The 18,434-nt window shown below is 46.5% G+C and overlaps 4 protein-coding genes and 1 long non-coding RNA gene across 7 annotated transcripts; 4 read left to right on the top strand and 1 right to left on the bottom strand.

Annotated features, from left to right (window-relative positions):
* Positions 1-1,175: 1,175 nt before the first annotated feature.
* Positions 1,176-1,911, top strand: LOC115253332 (uncharacterized). The gene is made up of 3 exons (XR_003891653.1): positions 1,176-1,210; positions 1,295-1,401; positions 1,783-1,911. It is a non-coding gene; the product is annotated as an uncharacterized lncRNA (long non-coding RNA).
* A 1,027-nt stretch (positions 1,912-2,938) lies between these two features.
* LOC115253240 (uncharacterized protein C16orf45-like) lies at positions 2,939-7,104 on the top strand. The gene is made up of 7 exons (XM_029850606.1): positions 2,939-2,953; positions 3,119-3,206; positions 4,285-4,408; positions 4,827-4,900; positions 5,486-5,600; positions 6,327-6,394; positions 6,514-7,104. The coding sequence occupies exons 1-7, from the start codon at positions 2,939-2,941 to the stop codon at positions 6,624-6,626; spliced, it is 597 nt and encodes a 198-aa protein (XP_029706466.1). The 3' UTR covers positions 6,627-7,104.
* A 1,203-nt stretch (positions 7,105-8,307) lies between these two features.
* LOC115253241 (zinc finger and SCAN domain-containing protein 29-like) lies at positions 8,308-10,583 on the top strand. The gene is made up of 4 exons (XM_029850607.1): positions 8,308-9,264; positions 9,996-10,184; positions 10,330-10,442; positions 10,557-10,583. Exons 1-4 carry the CDS (start codon positions 8,877-8,879, stop codon positions 10,581-10,583), a joined length of 717 nt encoding a protein of 238 aa, XP_029706467.1. The 5' UTR covers positions 8,308-8,876.
* Positions 10,584-12,034: 1,451 nt separating this feature from the next.
* On the top strand, positions 12,035-15,159 carry LOC115253321 (phosphoribosyl pyrophosphate synthase-associated protein 1-like). 3 transcript variants are annotated; one of them, XM_029851057.1, is made up of 10 exons: positions 12,035-12,440; positions 13,176-13,228; positions 13,311-13,377; positions 13,545-13,717; positions 13,863-13,978; positions 14,072-14,127; positions 14,208-14,353; positions 14,461-14,531; positions 14,651-14,797; positions 14,882-15,159. In XM_029851057.1, exons 1-10 carry the CDS (start codon positions 12,283-12,285, stop codon positions 15,038-15,040), a joined length of 1,146 nt encoding a protein of 381 aa, XP_029706917.1. In that variant the 5' UTR covers positions 12,035-12,282; the 3' UTR covers positions 15,041-15,159. The 3 variants fall into 3 exon arrangements, with proteins under 3 accessions (XP_029706917.1, XP_029706918.1, XP_029706916.1); XM_029851058.1 differs by lacking the exon at positions 12,035-12,440 and adding an exon at positions 12,730-12,748; XM_029851056.1 differs by lacking the exon at positions 12,035-12,440 and adding an exon at positions 13,036-13,085.
* A 1,948-nt stretch (positions 15,160-17,107) lies between these two features.
* On the bottom strand, positions 17,108-18,082 carry LOC101069160 (GTP-binding protein Rhes). The gene has a single exon (XM_003972016.3). The coding sequence runs from the start codon at positions 17,957-17,959 to the stop codon at positions 17,333-17,335; it is 627 nt and encodes a 208-aa protein (XP_003972065.1). The 5' UTR covers positions 17,960-18,082; the 3' UTR covers positions 17,108-17,332.
* Positions 18,083-18,434: the final 352 nt, after the last annotated feature.

Raw genomic sequence — 18,434 nt, forward strand, 5'->3', positions numbered from 1 at the left:
CAGCGGAGGTCAAGATAAGGTTTGGAAAATCAAGACTGCAGAAGACCTCCAGGAAGAATTGGCATCAGAAGAAATCTTTTTCCTGGGTCCTCACCACAAAAATCAGCATCAGTTGCAAACAAACATTGGACATTGATATGAAGAGTGTAGAGACAGATGGACAGACGAATTCTACTGGCTTGGATTTACGCCTTATTTTGCGAGGTCTTATTTATGTCTCTTCTGCATTTTTCTTCTTTTAGGGTTCACCTCCTTAAACCCAGCGATCCCTGCTCTCTTGGCTCCTACCTGAGCATGGTGGACCCATGGTACAACTCTAACATTAGAAGTTTAGGCTACATGATCCCTGAAATGGTAAGGAAACCTCCCCAGGGGCCAAAAGCCCAGGAAGAACAAGAAGCGCGTCTTTCATTCTGTGTCTCTAATGTTCTACAGCAACAGACCAATCCTGGGAGGGTCCAAAGACCACTTTGTGTCTGATGGTCATTTCCTACTACATCCGCATGGGGCAGCAGCCCGTCTACTTCACCATCTACTTCGTCAAGGTGGCGTTTGATGCGCTTATGGGTGGAAATCTGGGGCGCTTTGGACCACATTTGTAAAGTCCCTCATTTTTCCTTTAGATCACATTCACAGGAGATAAAAGGGATTGCTGTCGAGAAGTGTTCCTCACCCATCTAGAAATGGAGGTTCCGGAGCTCAGCCACATCACAGCCTTGGTTAAAGGTGACCTTTTGGTCAACTGTTGAAGGCGAAGTTTGAATTTGAAATTTGTCTTGAACGTCGTGACTGTGTTTCCTTGAACAGAAGCGAGCAAGCAGAAGAAGAACTCAGCGGAGGCAGTTGGAACCGTTGTTTCCTTGGAATTACAGAAAGGCAAGTAGCCTCTCCTTATTTCTTTTTCTTAGAATTGTCACCGTGGCTTCCTGTGGCCTCGCGTGTTGTGATTTGCCAGTTGCGTCTTGCTGAGTCTTGTACGCCTGCAGGTGACGCTGAGCGGCCGAGACGTTGACAAAGGCTGTCAGTCAGGACCTCGGGAGTTCAGATCAATGCCATTCCCTCCAGTGAAGCCGAAGGTTCAGTACCGCATCTCAAATCCTTCGAATTGCCTCACTCGGACGTTGACCGTTTCCTTGTGTTCGCGTCGCAGATCTAACTGCCTGACGATGACGTTCAAGAGTCTCCGGCGAAGAGCAAACACAGCAATGTGGTGAGTTCAGGCGCACGGCTGCTCTTCCTCACAGCTGTTGTTGAAGCCAAGAGGATCATTTCATTTTATTTTGGACCCCGTCAGGAGTCAAAAATTCGGACCAGGAACATCAGAATCCGCTCCATAGAGAGTCGGGCTTTCTGCGTGACGCTGGACAAAGATCCTCGCAGGACCTACAGAGATGTTCAGAGGTGAGAGAACCACATTTTCTTTTAATGTGAAGTGAATCCTTAGAGTTTTGCCAAAAAAAAATGTCATGGGGGGTTTCTGTGGAATAAACGATGCTGGTTTCACTGGTAGATAGAGGAAACCGAGAAAAGAGAACCGAACAATTGGGCAGCAACTGCATTTTTCTCTGTAAATACCCAAGCACCAGCCTTGTGCGCCAGCAGTAGGAAATGAAGAGTTTCAACTAAAACCTTTTTTGTTGCTCAAATCTAAGTCAGAAAACACCATAAATGAGTAAAAAATAATTTCAGCGGATGAGAACTGTTGAAAATCCCGCACAAGATCTAAAACTGTGCCAATCTGGGCCTTTTGTGACTCCAACTGTTTGTTTGCTTGTGTTGTAGCATCGAGGTGTCCCCGTGCCTGGACCCTGGATACTGCCTCCAGAAGGCGTTGAGGTCCAAATACAATCTGAGCGAGGAGAGACGACACAGGCCTGAGCAAGTACATGAACAAAGGACTTCCTCCTGCCGCTGACCACCTTCGCTGGCATCATCACCTGACACGATGATGATCTACACTCTGATGATGGAAAATTCACCTGCTTCTCTGGAAACTGACACGAGGACTCTGCGTTTTGAGCCGCTTCTGAAACCAGCGGGTTTCCAGCTGTGTTTGGAGAGGCGATTAATAAAGAGGCAACATAACATCGAAAGCATTAGTATGTTGCCCTTCGGCCCAAGGTTGTCGCCTCTCCTTTAAGAACCGGTATCAATCAGCAGTGTGGTGACTCAATCAGGGAGTCTGTCAATGGTAGCATTAGTCTAAAAACTGGCGTGTTGACCCCTGTTACTGTTGCCTGTGCACAATCAGGCTTGTGGAAAAACTGGTACGACGACCCGCTACCTGAAGCTGCCGCATCGTTAACCTTGAATTTATCATTCAAGGCCTCGCAAGGGCGTCAACAACCGGGGGGCCTGGTTTAAGACAGCAGGAGGAATGATGCTCGACAGGTCAAACTTCCACAGGTTTACACTGTGTCAGACACCGTTTACAGTTGCAGTACCCTTTTGCACTGAAACTGTAGGGTCCGAAGAAGTGTTTTCTCAATAAAAGTTGAGGTACAGTGTCAAAAGTGCGTTTTATTTATATTTTCACTATCTTTCAGACGTTTAGGAGTGTCAAACCCATTTGTCCTGGTTTAAAATGACAGTTTACACAAGCAAAAGCTCAAACAACAACGTGAGCCGCATTATATTTTACAAAATTGAACGCCCGTGTTCAGTTTCTCTGAGAAACAAAGATGTGTTTTGCAAATCACAAGATTAATTCGACATCACCGGGCCCTTCAGCAGAGCTGTATCTCTGTAAATAAATGCATTTACTCGTTGAATAAATGCATGCAAAAAACAGAAACAAAGTTATAGCACATGGGCCAATACCTACAGAAAATAAATCCTGCTTTCCTGCGCTTCGCAAAAGGGCCACTAGGTGGCGGAAAAGCTACGGTATTATTCATCTTGACAGCTGGTTGCCTTGACTTTGGAGGCTGTGTACAGCATGAGTGGTCTCTGGGCTTGTCGGGGACAGGCAGAGCTTTATGGGGAGTGTCGGAGCATCTCTCCTCTCGTTCAGAAGCTCTGAGGGAAAACAGAGAGGTGCTGCTCTGCTCTCCCCTCTGCAGTGGTTTTCCAGCCACAGAGGCTGCAGGCTGGAAAAGATAAGCAGCCAAAGCGGTAGCTGGAGCGATGGAAGAAGCATCAAGGGTCTCCTCTCAAGTATGGTTCACTGGGGTGCACCGAATGGACGGGAGGCACGCAGAGAACAGGTTAGTGCACCGATGGAACACAGGCTGCATCCCTAAACCTCAGCCTTTCCTAAAAGGTCTGAAATCTCGCAACATTGTTGAACATCCGATGGCGTTGGCAATCTGAGACAGCAGTTCTGTCTCATCCCCTTAAAATATAAGAAAATAAATTAGTTTAGGTTTTTTTTAATATATATATATATATATATTTTTTTTTAAAAGGAACAATTTGGATTATTTTGACACATACAGCAGCTCTGAAAATGTCAAGAATCCACAGGTGTCTGCAGTGAGTGAGTGTGTGTGTGTGTGTGTGTGTGTGTGCGCGCACGGCATTATAAGCTTCAGTTTTCTTTAGATCCGAAGTCCCTTGTGTTATTTCTAGATTCTCGCGCCGCCTGCTGTGATAATGAGGCTTCGTTTGCATTTCAAACATTTCAGATGATGTCACATGGAACGGTCGGGGTCGACGTAAGGTCATGATCTGGTGTCAGTCAGTCAAACTGGGGTAAACCGAAGCAGAGCTCTCAGTAAATGCCTTTAGGGGGGAGGAAGAGGATGCCAGTCAGGTCGGGGAGAGAGTAGAAGGTAGAGTGGGCTGGCTGGTGATGGTCTGATGGCTCGAACCTGTCCAGACGGGGCTGCAGAACAACAGCATTTCATTTGCTTCGATTGTCACTTCCTGTTTCGTCATGTCGATTTCTTCCAAAATGATGGTTTTGGGGCGGCCTCACAGCCAGAAGGTTCCCGTGTGGAGGTTGCATCGTCTATCCTGGTCCTCCAGGGGACTGGTGCAGGGTCCACCTGCCTCCTGCTGCTCCTCTGGACCACTGACAGAAAGTTTCCTGCTGTAGCTCAGGACGGACGAACCGACTCCGTCATAAACTCTCACGTGGTTTTGTCATTTTGTCACTCGTGAATCCCTTTTGCAGGAGGAAAACCCCATTTTTGTATTCCGATGATGATCTCTAAGCCCTAAACCCTCACTGAGGCCACGAATGTCATTAAAATGCAGATGTTTTGGTTTTTGGGCAAAATGACATAAATCCATTATGGTCTCTCTCTCTCCCTCCCTCTCTCTCTCTCCTTTATCCCTCAGAGGATGAAGAAGTGGTGTCCATGGCCGACTCCACCGTCACCGTGGACGACATTGAAGGAGAGCTTTTGAAGATTGAGAGGATCAGGGACATTCTGGTCAGGAGAGAATCGGAGCTCAGATACATGTGAGCCTCTCTGACACCAGTCTGTGATCCCAGCATGTTGCCGTGGACACCAGGCGTTAGCCCTCACATCACTGCCACCTCTTATATGTTGTATCATTTCATTAGTGGCAGCTGTCCTGTCATGACTTATCCTCTTTGGGATGGTTAAGATAATAAATAATTCCTTTAAATGTACTTTTATTTTGAAAAAGCTGGGCTCGAGGTAACATTTGGAGGAGTTAGTTTAGTGGATATTGTTCAACAAATGATACTAAAAGCAATCAGGGACTATTTTGTCTCAGGGGAAACGCACAAGACACAGGTGTAACACGTGGCTAATCACAGACCGGAGGGAAAATGGCGGCAGATTTCGCTGCCTGAGTTTGCAGAGCGTGTTTCCTTAACAGCTGCTTTCCTGTGTCCCATTGCGCCTGTGCAGGATGGACGATATTCAGCTGTGCAAGGAGATCACTCGCCTGAAGAAGGAGCTGCACAAATTAGTGTCCCTGCCAGGTAGGAAGAGCGGCGTCACACGGCCAAAACTTTCAGAAGACCTGTATGACAACAGCGTCAATCCTTAGAGGAGCGCTGGAGCATCAGTGTGACGTCACGTTAGCGTGAATGATCGCACTCGGGGGAGTTTTGTCCACATCTGGGGGGCCCTCCGCCCTCAGCTGCTTCTTTTCTTCGCTCTTCTCCTGTTTGGAATGCCGGCTGTTGTCATGGAAGCACACTGAGAGCAAGGTTTCTTCCTTCTATAGTAGTCCTAATGAGCACAAACATCCAGCAGCTGGTGTCTTTAAAGCAGACTCAACGGCTTTGACACTATGTTAAAGTCTCATCCAGTAAAATTCAAGATGGCAGATGGTGGGGACTAACTTTTCTCTTCTCAGACTGATGCTAACTAGCCTTGACTAGCAGCTGTTGGTGTCTAGGTGTTGGTAGTCAATCTCTATAATGTAATATTTAAAAAACAGTGTCTCCCCCCAGCCTCACCCGAGGCTCCAGTGTCATATTTAATCGAACCTTTTTCTCTGTGCGTCGTCTCTCAGCAAGATGACCTCATGTACTCATGTTCCCCGCTGTCGTGCGCCGCAGATAATGACAAGTCCGTCGAGGACCGGCAGAAGGAAGAGGAGCTCCTGCAGCAGATCCACAAGCTGGTGGAGACCCGAGATTTTCTGGTGGATGACGTGGAGTTCGAACGGCTCAGGTGCGCCCCTCCGCATGGGTCCGCCTCCCAGTAGGAGCTGGGGTCACTATATGCTGTGGATGAATAATTAAAATAGGGTGTTGGGTGGAGGAGGAGGAGTGGAAATCCTGCTGTACATATAAAGGAAGGGATGGAAATGCAGCACACGCGCAGTATTCTGAGTCTGCCGGAGGAACAGCATGATACATTTATCATCTTCATTTAATTCCTCTAATTACTGGTCAGGTTCAGGGCTGATGTGGCTTCCATCCCAGTTGCTCCATGCTCAGTTCCAGCTCCATTATACTGGTAAATACATAGAACCCATCAAGGTAAAGGGGGAATTTCTTAATTAAAACGTCCAATATTTTAATCTACAGCGTTTTTATGTTTATTTGTTCTTTGTTGCTGTCGTTTATGGCCTTCGCCACAGAAGCACCTCTGAGGGTTGGGGCTCGCGTGCAGTTAACGTGTCGTTTGTGGCGATCTTTACTGAAATCATTCGGTGTGTTTATCGCTTTTATGGACCGAAGCTGCCAGCCTCATCTTAACAGGCCCGATTGGACAGTTGCTTATCTCACCTGCTTTAAGTCAAGGATGAGTGATGGAATTTCTTTTCCCATCCTAATAATGAGGAGTTCCATTTTTGTAACTGATGTTTGATCCAAAGACAGTGAAAGTCTTTGTAATCCTGGTGATGTTGTTTATTTTCAGGCGTCTTCTCACTATTTGTTGTATTTTCTGCAGGGAAAATGAGGAAGACAAAGAAATGGCTGATTTTCTGAACTCCAAATTGCCAAGAAATTCGAAAACAGGTATGTTTAGATCTCTGAAGTTGCAGGAGAAGCGTTATTTCTTACGATGTATCTAAAAGAAAAAGTCTGGACTCAGTTATGTAGCAGGTTTTTGAGCATTTCTTTTGCCTGTATTTGAGGTGTACCAGCCAGGCGGCCTCGATCCAGGGCCCAGCAGACCTCTTCACCCCTCACCAAGACGGGTCTCACCCTGCTGAAGGAGTGCTGCGGCTTCACCTGCTCCGTCATGTAGTCCCACACAGGGAACCTCCGACAAAAATGTAGTATTTTCCAATTTTCGGCTTCTTTGTCTGCTAAAATGTCCACTTTGTGCCACCTTCCCCGACGGACAGAAACGTCTCGTCGGCATGTACGATAATGCACAACTCTGACTGACATACACATGTTATACGCAAGGACATAAAGGAGCTCTGATAACAGCTCTGTTGGTAATTAAACCCGTCTGACAGGAGTCAGGTGGCTGCCCTGGATCCACGGTGCAGCATCACTATCCATTAAATTAATAGCATTAATGAGGCTGACATTAGCATGTAGCTGCTTTCTCAGAGCTAAATGAATGTGACCTTTCAAAAATGGCCAAAATAAAGGCATAGAAACAATCAAAAACAATGGTTAGAGCAACAGCTTAAGCCTCATTAGCCTCGGTGCAGTCGGCGGTTTAACCAGGCTTAAGGAATTTTATCATCCAGGATATTTCTACAGATGTTTGTTTTTTTTTCTGCCTCCATTGTGACAGAATTGTTCAACTCTGTCCTCCATTAACGTGTTTATAACACCACCCTGAAACCTTTGTATTATAGCAGCATGCCTGTCCTATACAATGGGAACAGGGATGGGCAATCATACAGATCGCAGCTCTGTGTTGCCATGAAGAGCCGTCACCATAGCAACCCCGTATATCCCATATCACCACAATGAGGCGATGACTATCGGAGAGTACGACTTTGTGGAAGAAGCAAATCTAAAGGCTGAAATGGCTGTTGTTTCTAATCAGGTGTCTGATTAACAAATTGATTTTCGTATTCCATCCATGGAAATAACATTTTATTTATCCGATTTTTTCCGGTCCAATTTAGGTGTACAAGTATGTGGGAACCCTAAATGAAGCAGTTTGTGGAGGGTAATTACAGCTCAGTTCAAGATCACTGTGTAGACAGTTATCTCTCTCACGGGCGTCATGTTTAATTAACAGTATTTCTTTTCCATTCAGACATTAAAACAGCAGCTGGAGGTGGCGCCCGACCCCGTCACTGTCCTCTGCGCAAGCTGAGAGAACTTTGTGAAGGCATGTGGCAGAGCTGGGGATAATTAACCGAGTAGGCAGAGAGTTAAACACGCCTGTGTGTGTGTGAGTGTGTGTGTGTGTGTATGTGTGTTGGGGGGGGGGGGCTGTTTCTCCTGTATGAGTCATCAGTGTGGTAAAAGCATCGTCTCCTCAAGAGAAGCTGTCGGTGAATGCTCGCAAAGGGCACGGCTGTCAGTCAGACGTCAGAATCCTCAGCAGTTTCTGGCTCCCTGCCTGTACGAGGGGACAGGAAGGTGTTCCTGAGATAATAGTGGACGGGGGGGAAATGTGTCCGGTGTCAATGACTGATGAGGGAAACTATGAAATATGATATTTTGCCTGCACTGGGGAATTTGTCTGGAAACATTGCTGCACACATACAAGCATTACGTTTTGCATTCATTTATCAGAATTCCCTGAAAATGAAGCATGGCACATTTTGAAAAAGACCCTACATCTATATTTTTTTTTAATATCTTACGCAGTCAAGTCAGACATGCCAACATGTGCATTTTTCCCTGTCGTCTTGCAGCACAAATCGTTCCCCTGCTCTCTGGCGACATCTTGTGGCCACATTGGAGATGTCGCATAAACAACAGCGTAAGCTCGGCTCTAATTTTATAAAGATGCATTTATAAACTGGTAATTTATCTTAGCGTTCATCATTTTATGGCCATTGTGAAAGCACTGAAGGAAAATTAGGCCTAATTTTATGCCGTCTCTGCAGTCCACTCTACCGAAATAAACTTAATGCTGACTGATGGTGTTACGCCGGAGGAAAATTGGACTCTCATATTCTTTGAGACACATTTTATTTTGGCGGGACTCCGGGTCGAATGCATCACTACAGCCGCTGCGCGACCGATGGAACTGATGGAGAGAAAAAACAACCCAGATAAACGTTCCTTCTGGAGGCTGAACTAAAACGCCGAGTCCATTTGACCAATCAGAACTGTTCGATACCGCCGCCCCCTCCCGAAGTTCCTGAAAGTACTACCCCCTGAGCAGGGACTTTTCTGGGTGGGAAAAAAAGACACCCGGAACTAAAATTACATCACTGTCCCTGGCACGGAAAAATACACGGTTCCCCTAAAGGTTCCTGGTAAAAGTTCCTGCGGTGGTAAAGCTGCTCAGATTATTAGTCTTTGACTATATTGCCTTTTTAAAATTTGCATTTCGGGGGTCTTTGGTCCCGAGATGGACACAAAAAATGTGGACCGATGGAGCGACGACGAGGTGCAGGCCTTGTTGAGTCTATTCGCGGAGGAAAGTATCCAGCAGCAACTGCACGGAGCAACGCGAAACGACAAAGTTTATGCGTGTATATCGGCGCGACTGGGCGATCTGAACATACATCGCAGCAGTAAACAAGTCAGGGAGAAGCTGAAGAAGCTAAAACAGGACTATAAGAAAATTAAAGACCACAACAACCGCAGTGGTTCCGACCGGAAGAGCGGCAAGTGGTTTGAACGGCTGGATGCTGTGCTAGGACACCACTCTTATTTCTCCAGCTCTTTGGAGGCGAATGACATAACGTTGCTGGAAGCCATTCACGATGAAACCGAGACAGAGGAGTCGAATGAAGGTAATTTACACGAGTTTTCGCGTTTTAATAACCGCACGGGTGACCACTGTACCGCTATTAGCCGAGCTAGCTTTTGCTAATGCGTAATGTTGCCTTCAGTGCCCGTTTGGCAGTTGCTCCGCTTCCGGAAGTACGTTTCCTTAACAACGGGGATTGACATTCCAATGAATCCTAGTTTGATGGTTTTCAATATCAAAAAGTAAGCGAATAAAAATGCTCTAGAAAAAAACCTTAATGTACTATTTTTTTGTGTGATCGGTTAACAGGTTTCTTGTTAAAGAGAATCATATATATCTGTTTGAAGCAGAAATAAATATAATACAGCTTGTATTTTAGGTCGAGTGGAGCATGATATTACTACCCCTATAACTGGTCCTCCTGGGACGACTACCAATAGTATACAATACTTCCTGAGACTTCCTTAAAATGTTCTATAAGCCCTGTACAAGATATGCAAAATGTCCTGAAGATTGCATCAGGAGCTGTAACAGTCCATTGTCTTGCTGCCTGTAGGTTCTTTTCAAATCAGATAATTCTCCTCATTCTCACAGCATTTTTAAAGAGTTAAAAAAAATACAGCATGGGTGCTGCTGGTGGGGGGAAAAAGCAGCCATAGGAATCAACAGTGGGGAGGCAGCAAAGTCTTTGTTTTATGAATGAAGAGAGAAAACAGACTTCAGGTGTTATTGTTAAATACAGTGTTAGCCATTATTTATGTGGCTGCATTGCAGCGGAAGAGGACCAAGAGGACATACCGGATCTCTCGTCTCTCTCGGCGCCCATGGCCAAGCGCCCCTGCCAGTGCTGCTGCCAAACCTACTCTGAGATTCTCAGCTTCCTGGAGAAACGCTCGGAGGCAGAGCAGCGGCTTCGGGAGGACGAGTTCGCTCTGCGCCGAGAGGAGATAGAGGTTCAGAAGAGTAAGACATTTAGGAAGTAATCCCATGTTTACTGCTGAAATATAAAAAAAACAGACATAAATACAATTTATTTTAATGGCCTGACCTCTGTGGTTGTGGAGGGGGGGGGGCAGGTTCGCTAATATAAGTTCTCTCTTACTTTCAGGTAAGATTGCGCTGGAGAGAGAACGTTTAGCAGATGAGAGGAAAGAGAGGGAACGGCGATTTGAACTGGAGAGCCAGGAGAGACATGTGATTTTGGACCTGCTGAAAGAGAAGGTGCTTAAAGGCTGATGGAGTATTGGGGGAAAACCACTCTCTTCTATGAAAGCAGAAGAAAACGGGAAGTGAGAAGGTCTTTGGTTGATGTTCTAAATTCCGGTCTCTGATCAGCTGAGCAGTGGTGCTGGGGCCGAGTGAGCTACTGAAGACCAGACGAGGCCTAAAAACGTGGACAGAGTTTGCAACGAACATGGCAATAGCCCCCACGGACTGGACCTTTAACAGCACTGCAGATACTGTGGCCTCAGAAACGGGATGCGGAATACCAAAAAGGTGGGTGTGTGGTTGTTGGACGCTGCCACAGAGCTGGTTGAGACAGGTCTTTTCTTCATCTGCGATAGGAAGGTGGATGGACTCATCCTACAAATGAGAGCCTTTCCATTTCTTCTGTCTTGTGGGTGTGTTTATGTATGAGATTCATCCATTTTCTGTTAACCACTTACTCCTAAAAGCCCAGAGTGGAGTCAACCCCAGTGTGTGTCTGCTGCCCTCCCGACATCTGGAAGAGCTTCTGATGGATCTCCTTCCTGCTGAACGTTGTGGTGTGATGTGGCCCACGTGCACGGAGGTGCTTGATTGGATCCAGGTCCAGGCAATGTGTGGGTCGGTCCATGATTCATTCATTTTTGCGTCCTAACTGGACAGGTCGATATCATTGGAATGACGCTGAGCTGATGGCGTGTAGCTGTGCTTCTTTATAGCTTTGTGTAGATCTGGAACCCCAATACACAACTTCCTCATTATCACACAACATAGCTTATAATGTTATAAAACAAGTATGTCTTACATATTTTCTTAAAAGTTGGCAATTTCTGTCTGTGTGTATTTGTGTTGTCAAATCATATATCTGACCACGTCACTGCTGAGTGCACGACACATTTCTTTTATGATACATTCATAAGAAAATCTCGAGAATGACGACAAATAAACGGACGCTTCGATGGTAGGTGGTTTGTGGGAGTACTTGTGAGCTAAAGAATGTTTCATGCACAATCTCCTAGCTTTTATTGATCATTTTTAAATCTGTGGTGCTATTATATTGGGGGAAAAAAAGAGCAGAGAAAGCGTCCCCCCACCCTTCGCTGTTACATCAAAATGCAAAGTTCTTGCATTTCATGTCAAAAGGTCACAAATACACTATGTTTGTTCACTTTTGCTGAAATGTATTTTCATCCATTAAATTATATTGTGGTTTAACCCTCCTGTTGCCTTTGGGCAATTTAACCTGTTCAAATGTTGATATGTCATAACTTTGGTTTTCTTCCATATGTTTGCAAGTAAAATTGATTATGACTAATTTTGCTGAACATGTGTGTTTTTATTAAACAATTGGAGCATCTGTGGTCATCCTGGGCAAATTTGACCTAAATCAGACTGCGACCATTTGACCCAAGAGGACAAGTTTAAAGCCAACATCAGAGATGATTAAGTAAATGTCAGATTAATAACAAAGACGAGACAAATAATGTATATTTATCGGAGCGCAAGTTTAGACCACGCCCACGTCGCGCCCCGATTGGCTAAAATCCGCATTCGCCCGCCTTCCTTAAACCTCGGTCTGTTTTCTGATTGGTCGTTTCGGACTTCACTTCCTATTGGAGCCCACAAACAACAGTAAGAGCGTTTTTCTACTGCTGCTGCTGCGTGAAAATTCCAGCGAGCAAGTTCAGAATATGTTTATCCCGCAGCCGACCTTACAGAAACACCGAGCTTTCCAGTCTGTAGTAACAAAAGTGGCTAAACAGGGCGGCAGACCCAGAGCTTCAGCTCCATCTGTTGCACAACAACCACTAGTTTAGATTTGCTGCTTTGCAAACAGCCCCAACTCTAAATAAACATGCTTGCGAGGCGTTTGGGAGGTCACAAGTGTCTGGGGTCCAGCTCTCCGAAGTTGTCTTTCGGCTACACGAAAATGAACGTTTCGAGCCGCGGCTACCGAGTTTTCTCCGGCAACTCCAGCACCGCCTGTACCGAGCTGGCCCAGACCATCACCGAGTAAGTCAGTCGTGCCTCTTCATGAGCCACCGTCGCACTTTTCTGGCCCCGTGTTTTTCACCTTTTTACCAACATCCTGCATGTACACACCCGTGTGCATTCCTTCAACGCTCGTGACGTCGAACGTTGCATCGCGTCTGCGTAGTTAGAATATGACGTCACTGCATGTTTTTTGTTTTTTTTTAATTCTACACGTTTGTGCAAAATGTTGCAAACGTGTGGACATATTTCCTCAAACTGGCAAACTCTTGGTGGATAAGGAGCACGTGACCCGCGCCAGTTTAGCTGTTTAGTCCTATTTTTGAAAGGTAAAATGTGACTACACACACTCCCCTCCCTGTTGTTTGGTGTGTTTGTTCTGCCAGCAGCTAATCTGTCCAATCCAACACACGCAGAGCAAACAGAAACACTCTGCAGGTACAGAGTCGAGGGTCACTCGCTTTGAGTCTCTCTGTAAATGCTGATACCTTCTATGTTGGTCTACTGGCATTTTCCCGGTGTTTCCCAGTTTGGGATATTTTTAATCACAAGTTTGCCTTCTAAAAAGCCTGGATCTGTGTTCTTCCTTTGCTGGCTGCTACGCTTTATTCTCCAGTCGCTTAGTTTACTAATGAATGAAAGGTGTAGTCAATCAGAGCTGTTAATGTAAGCAGGGATGCTGATTTCAGATACAGTCGCCTCAGTTGCAACATCTTTATTTCACATCTTTTTTTTTTTAAACTTTTTTTTCCTTAGACGCTTGGGTGTCGAGCTGGGCAAGTCGGTAGTCTATCAGGAGGCAAACAGAGGTAAAAGAGGAGGGAAATGCCCTCATCTCATTCTCACAGGAGTCTTTTGGTAGGATTCACCTGAATTGAGTTCCATTTTCAGAAACCCGAGTGGACGTGAAAGAATCTGTCCGTGGACAAGACATCTTTATAATTCAAACCATTCCCAGGTTAGAGATGTTTGTTGTGTCCTGAATTACTGCACAGGAACCCCATTAATATTCTATATAATCAGATAGACCCCCCCCCCCCCCCCAAACCCCAGGAAAGCTGCTAATTCAAGAGCTTCCGTTCCCGTATGGTTGTTGACATCTTAAGTGGTTTGTTTGCGTCTCAGAGATGTGAACACGGCCGTCATGGAGCTGCTGGTCATGGCTTACACCTTGAAGACTTCTTCTGCCCAGAATATCATCGGGGTCATCCCCTACTTTCCTTACAGCAAGCAGTGCAAGATGAGGAAGCGAGGCTCCATCGTCTGTAAGCTGCTAGCATCCATGCTAGCTGAAGCTGGTATGAGCCTTTTTTTTTTTTTTTATTCTCTTCTGTTTAGATTTTATAAGACCGAGGTGAAAGTTACCGTAATACAATGGAGACATTGTGAGATGTTCATGTCCCTTTTGTTCAGCGTTCACGACTGATATGTGTTTGCACACAGGTCTGACCCACATCATCACGATGGACCTTCACCAGAAAGAAATCCAGGGCTTCTTCAGCTTTCCCGTCGACAACCTGAGAGCTTCCCCCTTTCTCATCCAGTACATCCAGGAGGAGGTGAGGCTTCCATAATGGACCACAGCCTTGTGACTCGCTAGAGAACGCACCTCCGCTCGCCATGTTAATAGACGTCTCGCGTCTATTTCTCAGATCCCGGACTACAGGAACGCGGTTATCGTGGCAAAGTCTCCTTCAGCTGCTCAGAGGTCACATTTCTCAGTTTATTTCAGTTTATTCAAGTTCCTGTAGAATGCGTTTCTAAAGTCCTCGTGTCCGAATGCATCAGGGCTCAGTCCTACGCAGAGAGGCTCCGACTGGGCCTGGCGGTGCTGCACGGGGAGGCCCACAACTTTGAGTTGGTGATGAGCGACGGTCCAGGGTTGGCTTCCCCGAGCAGTCTCGCCCACGCTCGCACCGGCCTGGAGCTGCCGCGTAAGCAGAGCAAGGCAGCTGAGTGCCTGCTCACCGTTTGTGCTTTTTTTTTTTTTTTTGGTTGAACGAAAGAAAACGGGGGTTTGACCGCTCGTCCTCTGTTTCAGCGATGATGCCGAAGGAGAAGCCTCCTATCACTGTAGTCGGGGACGTAGGAGGCCGAATCGCCATCATCGTTGTAAGCTTTCGTCATTTACTCTGACAGTGTCTGGAAATAATAAATGTCCGGCGGGGGAATGTTAAATCTAGGCCAAAATGCCACCAATGGCGCGTGAGCAAGGTCTTCTTCTGTCCCAGGATGACATCATAGACGACGTGGAGGACTTTGTGGCTGCAGCAGACATCCTGAAGGAGAGAGGAGCCTACAGGATTTACATCATGGCCACGCACGGCCTGCTGTCGGCGGACGCACCCAGACTCATAGAGGAGTCTGCCATCGACGAGGTAAACGGGTTAAAGGTCAAAGCCGATTGGCCTCCTTTAGGAAAAATACCAGGATATTTCACGCCTGTGGCCCCGATCCTGCAGGTGGTGGTGACCAACACCGTGCCCCACGATGTGCAGAAGCTCCAGTGCAGCAAGATCAAAACCGTGGACGTCAGCATGATCCTGGCCGAGGCCATCCGCCGCATCCACCACGGCGAGTCCATGGCCTATCTGTTCCGCAACATCGCGGTTGACGACTGACACTGGGTTTCATTCCAGAAGTAACGGCGTTGTCCCACCCGTGCCCAAGAATCAAGTTTACTGCAGTGTTTGCGTTACAGCCTGTCTGTCTGTTACACTGATAAAAGAATTGAGTCTCATTCTGTCTGTTACTGCTCCTAAATACAGTAAATCTACAGTGTGTCATCCAGTGGGGGGGGGGGGAAACAGCGGGTCCCCAGGCATCCACAGGGCTGTAGTCAGTGACAGGTGGCTGGTTCTGCAGCTTTGAATGCAGAAGTGACCCCTGCACACCTGAAAACTCGACTTTCGGTAGCGGTTTCAGTCACAGCGGAGGCGGAAAAGAAAGCTGTGAAAGCAGAGTTGCGCAAGTAGATTAGAGATCAGACCGAAGTGCTGATGTTTTTGAGTGATAACGGCTCAGATGTCCTGTTTAAGCTAGCGAGTAAGTGGAAGCGGCGGCTCATGAGGGTGCTAAAGCGAGCGCGCGTGTGGATCCCATGCAGGAAAAATCCGGAATGCCGTTGCGATATGTCCGTTGAGACATGAGTCTGGATTGAGGAATGCTGCTGTGTTCTGCACAGAACCTTGCACTTGTTCTAAACGCCTCAGAGGTGCCTGAGTCTGCTGAGGAGCTTTGACCAAGTCCAGGGGCATGAGCGGACACAAGTGAGATCCCAACTCACAGGAGCAGCGCCGAGATGGCATCGCGGAAAGGCTCCGGGGTTCCGATGGAGCGTCCTCGGACGAGAAACCCGCACGGCGGTGATGCTGCGGCGCCTCGCTTCCCTTCACAAGTGAGCGAGGGCAGAGCACAGGCGGCTGGTTAAACGTGGACTGAAAGAGGAACTGCCAGCGGACGTTTACTGGGGCGCTTCCTCAAAATAAAACGACCTTTTTTTTTTTTTTTTCAAAACTAATCGACGGTGGTGGGGGTGGGCAGGTTTGTACCTGAGCACTTGTTTCCTTGTGGGAAGTTGAGTTGAGAGGGAAGCTTGCGGAGCTCCCAGGAACTGCACGATGGCGCATTTAAGGAAGCGAAAGAGGCCTTTTATTGTTCAGCATCCTCTCATTTTGTTTGCGTGTTGAAATTGGCCAAATCTCAAGCTGATTACATAAATGATGCTTTATTTTACAATATTGCCATATGATAACTGCCATATTATGGTATATTATAGTGACCCGCAGATAGGTTTGTTTTAGTGAGGATTCACGGATAAATGCGACAACGCAGTTTTAGAAACGGTGACCACGCATCTAATCTAATTGGTTGTGTTAATTCTGTGGAACATTTCAAAGAAGTTTAAGGACCAAAGGTCAACCCTTTGAAAAGCTGCGGGTGTAACGTGCGAGAATAACCAACAGGCGGCGCCAGATAATTTAAAACATCTGCAGAGTCTTTGCTCCACTGAAGGCTACATTAGCTGTCTAAAAACAAGACAAACGTGCTTAAAAACCCATATAATTACACCTAAATATATATATAATAAATATGAATAGAGACGCCTTTCCAAAGTTATATCCTGCACCCAGCTTATGTGTGTAAAGACAGGTCACGTGTGTTTATGCAAATATTTGATTCTTCTTTTTTCCTCATATTTATTATAAGGAAAATCACTGCATTTAAAAAAAATCACAACATCAGTTGCATTTTATCCCCTCTATTTTACTTTATAAAATAGTTTCTCAATTGTTGCGTAATTTATGTCTGTTTGGAGCAACATCAAGAAGTAACGCAAAAATCACTTTTTGTGCTTCTTTTATTACATGTAAAGATAAAAATTATCATACAGTAATTATCAAATATGCAAAAAAAAATCAGAATACAATATAAAATGTTAAATAAACCCCTCAAGCATAATTGTGTCTCTTGCAAAAAAAAGTGCATTTGAATTTTGTACTTTAAAGACTAATCGAAAGATATTATTGAGCCAAGTAACATGTAAACATGAGGTGAATGACGAAAACAATTTACATACGCTTTCACATGCTACAACATATGCATATACACGTGTTTCTTCTTCCAATAAAGTGGTGATGCGGGCGAACGTTTTATTTTGAAATCCAAATGTTCTACATTGATCTAAACACCCGCAGCGCGTCACCAGATAAGCAGCAACCACAGTACATCAAACAAACAGGTGAGTAACGTGTGCATCTTCCCGCCTCGTCAGCCGCGAAGCGTCTTTGCGAATCTCTTGTCCGCCGGACGTTTTCCTCTCTGCGTCCAGCACAGCAGCAGATCCACCATTCCCACGTCTCCGCTGGCTTTAACGGACAAAGCGGCGGTTTTGTCCTCTTCTTCCTCCGTTTTTAGGACAGAACGCAGCTGTTGGTTTTGTTCATGGGCGGCCGAAAGTTGGTGTCCTTGGGGAACGTCTCCCTGCGCCTGCGGAGCGCCGGGCTCAGCCTGCTGGGGAGGTTCACCTGCTGCAGGAGCTCCTTGAACACCTCCACCACGTTGGCGTTCTCCTTCGCTGAAGCTTCCAGGTAACTGTTACTCCAGTCCAACTCTACAGTCGACAGCACGTCCTCGCTGGAGACCTGCCGCTCCCCCTCCCGGTCCGTCTTGTTCCCCACCACCACAATGGGCGTGAACTTGTCCTCCTTGATCTCCAGGATTTCATCTCGCAGGCTCTTGACGACCTCCAGGGACTCCGGGTCGTCCACGGCGTACACCAACGCGAAGGCGTCGCTGTTTTGGATGGAGAGCTTGCGCATGGCCGGGAAGGAGTAGCTGCCGCTGGTGTCCAGGATCTCCACCGTGATCTTCACCCCACCGATGTCGTACTCCTTGCTGTGCATCTCCTCCACGGTGCGCCGGTGTTTGGCCTCAAATTTGTCCTGGAGGAATCGTTGGATCAGGGCCGTCTTGCCGACCCCCGCGGCCCCCAGGAACACCAGTCGAACATGTGTCTTCTCCTTCACTTCCAGAGACATGTTGCTTATTTCAAATGGATCTGCAGACACTCTTTGGAACTGAGATGTGAGTCTTCTGCTTCAGCTTTTTCTTTCGTTTTGGCCCCAGTTGTGTCTCAGTCCAAGCTCTTTACAGTTGCCTCTGTGTCTAATCCTGCACACACACTCTGCCTTTTATGCCCGTTTCACCGATACGCCCTCCGTGCCCCCAGACTCTGGTAGCCAATCAGCAGTAGGCAGCCTCCAAGAGAGCCTCATCCAGGCAACCAATGACGGCTGAGCATTTAAATGAGTGTACCAGGAAACACAGGATGATATTTGAAAATGATTAAAGAACAAGCAGAGCAATAAAGATGCCCGGGAAGAGATTTGAATGTATGCAGGCCGTACCTCGGAGAAAAAAACATCCTGTCTGCCATTGATTTGACAAGAAGCGTCGTAAAATTCTGGTCACAGCTCCTCCGTTTGTATAAATGTGTAAAACATTTACTTTATA

This window comes from Takifugu rubripes, chromosome 17, assembly GCF_901000725.2.
Source record: "Takifugu rubripes chromosome 17, fTakRub1.2, whole genome shotgun sequence".
NCBI classification, from domain to species: domain Eukaryota; kingdom Metazoa; phylum Chordata; class Actinopteri; order Tetraodontiformes; family Tetraodontidae; genus Takifugu; species Takifugu rubripes.